The 12,545-nt window shown below is 43.5% G+C and overlaps 1 protein-coding gene across 1 annotated transcript in view; it reads left to right on the plus strand.

Annotated features, from left to right (window-relative positions):
• The first annotated feature begins 4,680 nt into the window (after nt 1-4,680).
• LOC128689755 (uncharacterized) overlaps nt 4,681-12,545 on the plus strand; it is a 30,156-nt gene continuing 22,291 nt past the window's right edge. Inside the window, exon 1 of the mRNA XM_070087531.1 lies at nt 4,681-4,809. Within this exon, the coding sequence (XP_069943632.1) occupies nt 4,794-4,809 (16 nt within the window). The 5' untranslated portion in view covers nt 4,681-4,793. The remainder of the gene's footprint in view (nt 4,810-12,545) is intronic.

The following is a 12,545-nucleotide window of genomic DNA, read 5'->3' on the forward strand; positions in this document are numbered from 1 at the left end:
GTATAACCTATGATATTCTCAGAACTCTAAGGCACGTGCCTGATAACCCTTTGTTGGCACTGTATAATCTCAGTTACATTGAGGGCGTTCTTCCTACTTCCTGGACCAATAGTCTCATTGTGCCTATCCCTAAGCTCCAACAGCCTGATACATTTAGGCCGATCTCCTTAACTAGTTGTCTTTGTAAAACTTTTGAAAGAATGATGCTTAACAGACTGTACTACAGAATCAGACATCAACTTTCCCCCTACCTCTATGGGCTCATGAAAGGTAAAAGTGTGCAGAACTGTATTTCCACCTTTCTCACTGCACACACCTCTACTAGTTTTACCACTTTTCTTGATCTAAAATCTGCATTTGATATTGCGAACAGAACCGTTATACTACATGAACTAGCCAAAATGAATATTGGTGGTAGCTTACTCTGCTGGATAATAGGATACCTGTCAAATAGAGTATCCTCTGTCCTTTACCAAGGTTTCAGAAGTGATTCTAAAGAAATGTCTTTAGGTACACCGCAGGGAGGAGTTCTTAGTCCCATGCTATTTAATATTCTGATTAATGCTCTCCTAAATGCTCTACCTGCCTCACCTAAACATATAGCTATAAGCTATGCTGATGATACCATGATCCATACAACAGGGCATAAGAAGATGAATACCATTCTTAATGAAGTTCAAGCAATTTGTAATCGACTAGGCCTCATAATATCTTCCTCTAAAACAAAGATATTAACAAGCAAACGACACCCCCCACCCATCTATTTGCAGGGTAAAATCATTAGCTACGTTAAAACTTACAGATATCTTGGTGTAGATGTACCCTTTAACAAATCCACTATACCACAACTAAACAAGAAATGTAAAGCTAGGCTAAATGCTCTCAAAGCTGTTGCTGGCTACAATCCCAACTATGGTGCTAATGTGAGAATCGTGAGAATGATGTACATAGCCTATGTTAGGTCCTTAATTGATTATGCTGCTCCCATGTTGATATTAGCTAGAGAAAGTTCTCTCCGACCCTTGGAGTTAATGCAAAATGAAGCTCTCAGGATTATTCTTGGCTGTCCCAGATCTACAAAAGTTCTTAACATGAGGAAGGAGCTTGGTATTTCTAGTATCAGTGATAGGATTGTTGAAATTAACACTGTACTCGGTATTAGAATGTTGAGAAACGAACCAGACACTGTCACAGTGAATCTTACCAAGTGTCTAGAGGTAAATACACACAGATCTAAATGGATTGTGAAAACGTGCAATTGCATTAAGTTTTATAACCTGCATGAACTGTATCACTGTAGGCAACAAGAGCATTTCACCCCTCCATGGAAGATGTGTTCATTTAATATCACATACCTACAAGTCCCTCCCAAGAAGCTCATTGCTAGTAATCCCTTCCTTAAATCTCTTGTTAGAGCAACTGCTCAAGAAGAAATTTCTCACCTAGCTGGTAGTAATAAGTTATCACAAGTTATATACACTGATGGATCTAAACAGGAGTGTTCTGGCAGGGCTGCATCTGCTCTTGTTGCCACCTCCCTAGTTAAGAACGATAATAAATTTGTTGAGTTAGGCATAAGAATTAACAACTGGGCGTCTACACTGCAAACTGAATTGTTTGCAATCCTAATGGCGCTAAAGCTAACCTATGACACTGAGCTTGACTCTGTCATCATTACTGATTCTATGTCATCATTGAAGGCTCTTGACTCATATAATGACTCCAACAACATGCTCATTGGGGAAGCCAGGTATAGATACTCAAAAATTAGGGACAAAGGAATTAATGTACAATTGCTATGGATCCCATCACACATTGGATTACTCCTTCATGATAAAGTTGATATGTTAGCCAAGAAGAGTTTGTAGATGAATGGTTCAGAGAACCGACATGTTGATAAATTAGACACATGTGTAACTCTTGGGTATCTTTATCGAGGAAACGTTTCGCCACACAGTGGCTTCATCAGTCCATACGTAGGAGAAACTTGAAGAACAGGAGGAGAATGAGGTAATCAGTCCCTCAACCTTGCAACTCTGTGCAACATGTGCAACCCAAGAGTTCCACATGTGTCTAATTTATCAACATGTCGGTTCTCTGAACCATTCATCTACAAACCTATCAGACACTACAACTTCTTGGGATCTTAATACTTAGGAATTCTTCGCTTGCCTAATTCTTGGGCACGACCTACTTCCACATTGAACAAATGTGACACCACCTATGACTGCTGCACCTCTCCTGCCATACGGTTTATAAGCTGCTTCTCCGCTCATATGCCGTATTCTATTCAAGATTGATGGACTGAACACATCGACTCAAGGTTGAGGGACTGATTACCTCATTCTCCTCCTGTTCTTCAAGTTTCTCCTACGTATGGACTGATGAAGCCACTGTGTGGCGAAACGTTTCCTCAATAAAGATACCCAAGAGTTGCACATGTGTCTAATTTATCAGCCAAGAAGAGTACCCAGAAGGAGAATGTAGAATATAACTTTGGTATAACTGTGTCTAGCATTAGGAATAATATTAGGAGAGAAGTAAATAATGAAAATGATTGTTATAGGAATGCAGTTAGAAGCCTGAGTAGATCTATAACCCACTATGATAACATGAACGTAGATAAGTATGTTTATGAAGCAACTTGCAATGTGAACAGACTGACTGATGTTGTAGTGGCCAGGCTTAGGCTTGGTTACAAGTACTTCTGGCAGTTTGGGAGACACACAGATGATGATCAAACTAAATGTAAATTATGTGATCAGGCGTATGGTCACTCTCTTGAACACTATGTGCTTAATTGTCCACTTATTGAGGAATACAGAGACAGACAGTATAATAACCTATGTGACATGTCAAGATATCTTATTAATGAAAATAAGATACCAGATATACTAAGCAAATTTCCTAAATTTGCTTGTAACAGATAAGTGAACTATAGATATGTAGATATAAATCCATATGTATTCCTGTTAACTCTTTGGGGCCTAGTTCCTAGGCCTTTTGTGTATCCATATGCTCTCGCGATACCGTCCACAGGATGGATATGGGGTGCACAATAAACTAGCCACTTCGGTGGCAAAATCTAATCTAAGATAAAATATTCAAAAAGATCTCTTTCAAGGCAGTTTAGCCTGTTTGACCTACTGTGTCTAAAAAGAGCAGCGTACACACGGAGGACCATACAGGACCAGGCAGGACTTCAAAGAGACCTGGACAGACTGGACACCTGGTCCAGCAAATGGCTTCTCGAATTTAATCCTGCCAAATGCAAAGTCATGAAGGTAGGGGAAGGGCACAGAAGACCACAGACAGAGTATAGGCTAGGTGGCCAAAGACTGCAAACATCACTCAAGGAGAAAGATCTTGGGGTGAGTATAACACCGAGCATGTCTCCGGAAGCACACATCAATCAGATAACTGCTGCAGCATATGGGCGCCTGGCAAACCTGAGAACAGCATTCCGACACCTTAGTAAGGAATCATTCAAGACACTGTACACCGTGTATGTCAGGCCCATACTGGAGTATGCAGCACCTGTTTGGAACCCGCACTTGATAAAGCACGTCAAGAAACTAGAGAAAGTACAAAGGTTTGCAACAAGGTTAGTTCCAGAGCTAAGGGGAATGTCCTATGAAGAAAGATTAAGGGAAATCGGCCTGACGACACTGGAGGACAGGAGGGTCAGGGGAGACATGATAACGACATATAAAATACTGCGTGGAATAGACAAGGTGGACAAGGACAGGATGTTCCAGGGAGGGGACACAGAAACAAGAGGCCACAATTGGAAGTTGAAGACACAAATGAGTCAGAGAGATAGTAGGAAGTATTTCTTCAGTCATAGAGTTGTAAGGCAGTGGAATAGCCTAGAAAATGACGTAGTGGAGGCAGGAACCATACACAGTTTTAAGACGAGGTTTGATAAAGCTCATGGAGCGGGGAGAGAGAGGGCCTAGTAGCAACCGGTGAAGAGGCGGGGCCAGGAGCTAGGACTCGACCCCTGCAACCACAAATAGGTGAGTACAGTATTGTACGTATATACGGTCAGAAACATACCGTACTTACCTCTGACTCACCCGACTCGCCCAGTTGGCACCCGCAGCTTCCAGTAGTTCTCCCATAATACACATTTATATTCTTATTTCGACAAGTTTTATACAGAAGATGATATTTTAAATATTCATAAACACTGAACCATTAGTTCATAACATAAAAACTATATATTTAATTGTATTAATGGCACTAAAGTATTTTCTTCGTAGTTTAACCCTATTCTGACGGCACCTAATTAGTGACGTCATAGCTTCGTGAGGTTGACACTATTCACAATATTTTCTTACCATTGCCGCTCACAACGACTAGTTTATTGGAGTTACGACTTATCCTACACACGGTAGTGTAAAAATGACGGTATTGTCATGTCACCTCTCATCCTATATTTTTATTAGTCTTAAATTTATATTGTAACTATGCTACAATATATATATATATATATATATATATATATATATATATATATATATATATATATATATATATATATATATATATATATATATATATTATATATATTAAGTTTGGAGATATAATAATAATAATAATAAGTATGTACCGAAGAGAAGCAACACAATAATATAGGCAGGGAGTTGCAGGATGCTTCAAGAGTTGCGTTTAACGTGGTTGGCAACCCACAGCAGCGCCTCCCAGAGCACTTGTACATTGTCACTGTTGGAAGGTGAACTTAGGTCCCTGCTGTCACTCCTAGTGTGTCTTCACATCAGTACCATGAGATGAGTATAGCTGCAGGTATGGATGCTTCAAGCCTCGTGTCTTTCTCACAGTATCAGTATTATTATTATTATGATTATTATTACTACTACACCCGAGGCTGTGAAATGTGAGGCTTTGTTAAGTTACGGTGGTGCATGCAAGTTATAATTCATGGTGGTGCTTGCCATTGTATCACAGTTGATGTTAGTGCATGCAAGGTACCACGGTTGATGGTAACACTGGCAGGGTATCACAGTTGATGGTAGTGCATGCAAGGTACCACGGTTGATGGTAACACTGGCAGGGTATCACAGTTGATGGTAGTGCATGCAAGGTACCACGGTTGATGGTAACACTGGCAGGGTATCACAGTTGATGGTAGTGCATGCAAGGTACCACGGTTGATGGTAACACTGGCAGGGTATCACAGTTGATGGTAGTGCATGCAAGGTACCACGGTTGATGGTAACATTGGCAGGGTATCACAGTTGATGGTAGTGCATGCAAGGTACCACGGTTGATGGTAACACTGGCAGGGTATCACAGTTGATGGTAGTGCATGCAAGGTACCACGGTTAATGGTAACACTGGCAGGGTATCACAGTTGATGGTAGTGCATGCAAGGTACCACGGTTGATGGTAACACTGGCAGGGTATCACAGTTGATGGTAGTGCATGCAAGGTACCACGGTTGATGGTAACACTGGCAGGGTATCACAGTTGATGGTAGTGCATGCAAGGTACCACGGTTGATGGTAACACTGGCAGGGTATCACAGCTGATGGTAGTGCATGCAAGGTACCACGGTTGATGGTAACACTGGCAGGGTATCACAGTTGATGGTAGTGCATGCAAGGTACCACGGTTGATGGTAACACAGGCAGGGTATCACAGTTGATGGTAGTGCATGCAAGGTACCACGGTTGATGGTAACACTGGCAGGGTATCACAGTTGATGTTAGTGCATGCAAGGTACCACGGTTGATGGTAACACTGGCAGGGTATCACAGTTGATGGTAGTGCATGCAAGGTACCACGGTTGATGGTAACACTGGCAGGGTATCACAGTTGATGGTTGTGCATGCAAGGTACCACGGTTGATGGTAACACAGGCAGGGTATCACAGGTGATGGTATTGCATGCAAGGTACCACGGTTGATGGTAACACTGACAGGGTATCACAGGTGATGGTATTGCATGCAAGGTGCCACGGTTGATGGTAACACTGGCAGGGTATCACAGTTGATGGTAGTGCATGCAAGGTACCACGGTTGATGGTAACACTGGCAGGGTATCACAGTTGATGGTAGTGCATGCAAGGTACCACGGTTGATGGTAACACAGGCAGGGTATCACAGTTGATGGTAGTGCATGCAAGGTACCACGGTTGTTGGTAACACTGGCAGGGTATCACAGTTGATGGTAGTGCATGCAAGGTACCACGGTTGATGGTAACACTGGCAGGGTATCACAGTTGATGGTAGTGCATGCAAGGTACCACGGTTGATGGTAACACTGGCAGGGTATCACAGTTGATGGTAGTGCATGCAATGTACCACGGTTGATGGTAACACAGGCAGGGTATCACAGTTGATGGTAGTGCATGCAAGGTACCACGGTTGTTGGTAACACTGGCAGGGTATCACAGGTGATGGTATTGCATGCAAGGTACCACGGTTGATGATAACACTGGCAGGGTATCACAGTTGATGGTAGTGCATGCAAGGTACCACGGTTGATGGTAACAGAGGCAGGGTATCACAGTTGATGGTAGTGCATGCAAGGTACCACGGTTGATGATAACACTGGCAGGGTATCACAGTTGATGGTAGTGCATGCAAGGTACCACGGTTGATGGTAACACAGGCAGGGTATCACAGTTGATGGTAGTGCATGCAAGGTATGCAGGGTATCACAGTTGATGGTTGTGCATGCAAGGTACCACGGTTGATGGTAACACAGGGAGGGTGTCACAGTTGATGGTAGTGCATGCAAGGTACCACGGTTGATGGTAACACTGGCAGGGTGTCACAGTTGATGGCTACAGAAACGAAGAGTGATTTCTTACATACCTAACATACATGTACTATGATCTGATCCTATCTTTAATGTTAGTGCAAATAGTATATCACTTTTAAAATATAAATAATACTTATCACAAGGATCCCAATGGAAATAAGTCACTTCGCTTTTTTTCGGATTATCCTAGGTAATCTACACATATGCTGCTATGTATGATAACCTGGAGTTTACCTGGAGAGAGTTCCGGGGGTCAACGCCCCCGCGGCCCGGTCTGTGACCAGGCCTCCTGGTGGATCAGAGCCTGATCAACCAGGCTGTTACTGCTGGCTACACGAAATCCAGTGTACGAGCCACAGCCCGGCTGGTCAGGTACCGACTTTAGGTGCTTGTCCAGTGCCTGCTTGAAGACAGCCAGGGGTCTGTTGGTAATCCCCCTTATGTATGCTGGGAGGCAGTTGAACAGTCTCGGGCCCCTGACACTTATTGTATTGTCTAGGATTTTCCAGGTGTATATAATCATGTATCTCTCCCGCCTGCGTTCCAGGGAATACAGGTTTAGGAACTTCAAGCGCTCCCAGTAATTGAGGTGTTTTATCTCCGTTATGCATGCCGTGAAAGTTCTCTGTACATTTTCTAGGTCAGCAAATTCACCTGCCTTGAAAGGTGGTGTTAGTGTGCAGCAATATTCCAGCCTAGATAGAACAAGCGACCTGAAGAGTGTCATCATGGGCTTGGCATCCCTAGTTTTGAAGGTTCTCATTATCCATCCTGTCATTTTTCTAGCAGATGCGATTGATACAATGTTATGGTCCTTGAAGGTGAGATCCTCCGACATGATCACTCCCAGGTCTTTGACGTTGGTTTTTCGCTCTATTTTGTGGAAGAAATTTGTTTTGTACTCTGATGAAGTTTTAATTTCCTCATGTTTACCATATCTGAGTAATTGAAACTTCTCATCGTTGAACTTCAAATTGTTTTCTGCAGCCCACTGAAAGATTTGGCTGATGTCCGCCTGGAGCCTTGCAGTGTCTGCAATGGAAGACGCTGTCATGCAGATTCGGGTGTCATCTACAAAGGAAGACACGGTGCTGTGGCTGACATCCTTGTCTATGTCGGATATGAGGATGAGAAACAAGATGGGAGCGAGTACTGTGCCTTGTGAAACAGAGCTTTTCACCGTAGCCGCCTCAGACTTTACTCTGTTGACTACGACTTTGTGTTCTGTTCGTGAGGAAAATATAGATCCATCTTCCAACTTTTCCTGTTATTCCTTTACCACGCATTTTGTGCGCTATTACGCCATGGTCACACATAAACTGTTTATGTTCACTTGTACCTAAATAAACTTAACACAAGTAAGGTATCATAGTTCATGGTATCACAAACAAGGTATCACAGTTGATGGTAACACAAGCATGACAGTAGTTGTAATCATACCCAATTTTTAAAGGTGTGGACCGGTATGCCAGCGAAAGACCTCGATAAGATGACCAAAAGCTCCAGCTGCTGGTCATCACATGACTAAGACCCGCGTCTGGAAACACTTGTCTGTTTCCTGACGAACATACCGAACTTAGCCTAACCTAGTAAAGAAAAATATGTATGCACAAATATACAGGAGTACAGTCACACTCCTAAATTTGTCTGGTGGTGGTATAGCAATTATATACTTACAAAACAATTACAAGTTCCTTCCCTCTGTCCCTGTCCCCTGTCTCTGCCCCTTGTCCCTGTCCCCTGTCACTGCCCCTTGTCCCTGTCCCCTGTCACTGCCCCTTGTCCCTGTCCCCTGTCTATGTCCCTTGTCCCTGTCCCCTGTCTCTGCCCCTTGTCCCTGTCCCCTATCTCTGCCCCTTGTTCCCACCCCATATTCCAGCCCCGTGTCCTCTGTCCCTTCCTCCTGTCCTCTGTCCCTACCCCCTGTCCCTGCTCCTTTCTCCCTGCCCTGGGATCAGAGATATGGGATAATTCAGTATTTTTGAAGCAATACTTATATATATATTAATATTCTTCAAATTACACTTTCTGCACATTATTTTACATACGTTAACAATGGCCCAACATGTAATAAATAGGGTATATACACTGAGTGGTGTATATCTCAGTGTATAAATACTGAGAGTTTAATTCCTATTTTAAGAGATTAAAGTATTCTAGATTGGTGGTATGGAAGTGACTCGAGGCCTTTATGACCTTCATGTAGTGGATAAACTTTAAACATAATACTGCAGGCAACCATGTGGTAGTAAGAAGGATGTCCTGTCCAGCCTAGTGATCACTAGTGACAGCATCAACCACATACCCACTCCAGCCTTCAACCCCGCCTAGTGATCACTAGTGACCACAACCACACACCCACTCCAGCCTAGAGATCACTAGTCACCGCAACCACACACCCACTCCAGCCTAGAGATCACTAGTGACCACAACCACACACCCACTCCAGCCTAGAGATCACTAGTGACCACAACCACACACCCACTCCAGCCTAGAGATCACAAGTGACCACAACCACACACCCACTCCAGCCTAAAGATCACTAGTGACCACGACCACACACCCACTGCAGCCTAGAGATCACTAGTCACGACACCACACACCCACTCCAGCCTAGAGATCACTAGTGACCACAACCATTCACCCACACCTGCCTAGCGATTACTAGTGACCACAACCACACACCCACTCCAGCCTAGTGATTACTAGTGACCGCATCAACCACACACCCTTCCCAGCCTTCAACTATTTAACCTCTTCAGATACTATCATATCTACTCTTAAAACTTCCCCCACTACTGCCTCATCCACGTCATTCCAATTTTCAACCAACCTGAGACTAAATAAATATCACCTTACATCCTTATAGTTCATCTGAATCTTCACCCTTTCCCTTTGTGTTCCCTTGATCCTGGTCCTCTTAATTCAAACAGTGTTTCCCTATCTGTCCTATAAAGATTAAAGATTTTATATGACCTAATCATGTCTTCCTTTGTTTTTCTCTATGCCAAGGCTGTGAGATTCAGATCCTTCAACCTTTCCTCACAATGCATTCCTCTCAGTTCTGGTACTTGCATTGTGCTTGACCAGCTGTGGGGTCTATGCTGAGACCGCATAATCAATGACTGTCCTAATATATGTCGTATAAATGTTCAGTTGTAGATTCGCCGGTATAATCGCCCGGCCCGGGCCTTTTGCAAGAGGTGGCCCAGCTTTGGCTCCCTGTCGAGGGAGTGTCTCAGACCAGTATCTGCCATGGGAGGAGGTACAAGAACCTCCTCGTCTTCTGGGACCAGCTGTCCCAAGGCCTAACCCTATTTCCCGCCCCCACGGGGCCCGGAGGGAGAAGCTAGACACCGTGGGCTGCCACAAACCACGTCCACATTGGGCTCGAAGGGTGTGGCAGCTGTATAGCAGCAGACGATGTCAGGAGGTGCGAAGGCAGCAAGCACTACAGGATCCTTGTGGAGTCACACACCAGCATTGGGCATTAAGCTCGAGCGCTGGGGAAGCACAATAATGCCTCTTGCTGTGTGTGTTGCTGCTGCTACTACTACACTTGTCCGTTGCACTCTCTCTTGTCGTATATAAGACTCAGGAGTCTTTGTTCTTGTTTTATATGCTACAGTGAGGTTTGCTAATCTGGCATATGCTGCTAACGTTATACAGTTTATGTGTAATTTAGGCGATATGCTAAGTGCTATATTTACTCCCAGGTCCTTCTTGCTCACTGATATTTGCAGCAACTTCTCTTCGCCCATGCAGTACTGTGTCTAGCCTGCCATCACGTTCTCCAAATCGCGACCTTGCATATATATGGGTTAAGCTCTATAAGTCACTTCTTTGACCACAACGGCAATCTGTTGAGGTCTCCCTGGAGCTTAACACTGTTTTAAGAACATAAGAACATAAGAACGAAGGAACACTGCAGAAGGCCTACTGGCCCATGCGAGGCAGGTCCAAGTCCCTACCGGCTTAAGCCAATGCACCCAACCTAGTCAGGTCAGGTCACATTGACTCAAGGGAGGAACACGGCAACCGACCCGTTAGCACAAGCTATCAGGTCTAACTCACACCCACCCACATCTACTCATGTATTTATCCAACCTATTTTTAAAGCTACACAACGTTCTGGCCTCTATAACGGTACTTGGGAGTTTGTTCCACTCATCCACAACTCTATTACCAAACCAGTACTTTCCTATATCCCTCCTGAATCTGAATTTTTCCAACTTAAAACCATTGCTGCGAGTCCTGTCTAGGCTAGATATTATCAGCACACTATTTACATCCCCTTTATTTATTCCTGTCTTCCACTTATAAACCTCAATCATATCCCCCCTAATTCTACGTCTTTCTAGAGAGTGCAGTTTCAGGGCCCTTAGTCTATCCTCATAGGGAAGGTTTCTGATACATGGGATCATCTTTGTCATCCTCCTTTGTACATTTTCCAGAGAATTTATATCCATTCTGTAATACGGTGACCAAAACTGTGCAGCATAATCTAAATGAGGCCTAACCAAGGATGTATAGAGTTGAAGAACAACCTGAGGACTCCTATTATTTATGCTTCTTGATATGAAGCCAAGGATTCTATTAGCTTTATTGCGAACACTTATGCACTGTTGTCTTGGTTTCAGATTACTGCTAACCAGAACTCCTAAATCTTTTTCGCAATCCGTAATATTAAGATCTACATTATTTAGTTTATATGTGGCATGGTTATTGTCCTGTCCAACATTTAGAACTTTGCATTTGTCTATATTAAACTGCATCTGCCACTTCTCCGACCACTGCATCAGTCTATTCAAATCTTCCTGGAGTGCTCGAATGTCCTCGTCAGAATGAATTCGACGGCCTATTCTGCTCTTTCTTATTCTTCTCATTCAGTGACACAGTATCCAGTCTCCTTTAGTACGTTGTTCATATATAATAGGAACAGAGGCCCTGATACTGATCCCGGCGAGACCCCACTCGTTGTTTTTCTGCCTTCCATCATTCTGCGTAGATGTTCGAAGAATGGAAGGCTCAAATAAAATTTAACCAAATTAATAAAATAAACGCGAACACAGTTCACTATTACACTAGTAATCACGGCATTATATATCACATCACTATACTGTGATCACTAGACATCGCGGCATCTCACTGTCTGGTCTAGCAGATCACATCCCAGGGCACAGTCATTGTGATCACCCACCTTCCGCCCGACACACGCTATAACTATCATATATCATGTATCATTTATTTATGCTAATCTTTCCGATCCTCTTTCTTGCTACCTCTCCTCCCCTCCTCTCTCTCTCTCTTTCAACAATAATATAAACAATATCATACCAACGTTAGAGCCCTACTGTAAATGTTGTTGAAGCTGACACGTGTTCAAAGCAAAATAAAATGCTATTATAAGGATATTTTACATGTTCTGGTTTTATCCGCATTTGTTATTGCGCTGAATTTTACGCTGCTCAACTGAACAACAATTGTGGAGACGATTGTGATGCAGTTAATACCATACATAATACTGCAAGTGAGCTTTTGAACACACACGCACTCACACACACACACACACACACACACACACACACACACACACACACACACACACACACACACACACACACACAAGCGGGGTTCCACAGGGGTCAGTCCTAGGACCTGTGCTGTTCTTGGTATACGTGAACGACATAACGGAAGGGATAGACTCAGAAGTGTCCTTGTTTGCAGACGATGTGAAGTTAATGAGAAGAATC

The sequence above is a fragment of the Cherax quadricarinatus genome, chromosome 22 (assembly GCF_038502225.1).
Source record: "Cherax quadricarinatus isolate ZL_2023a chromosome 22, ASM3850222v1, whole genome shotgun sequence".
NCBI lineage: Eukaryota > Metazoa > Arthropoda > Malacostraca > Decapoda > Parastacidae > Cherax > Cherax quadricarinatus.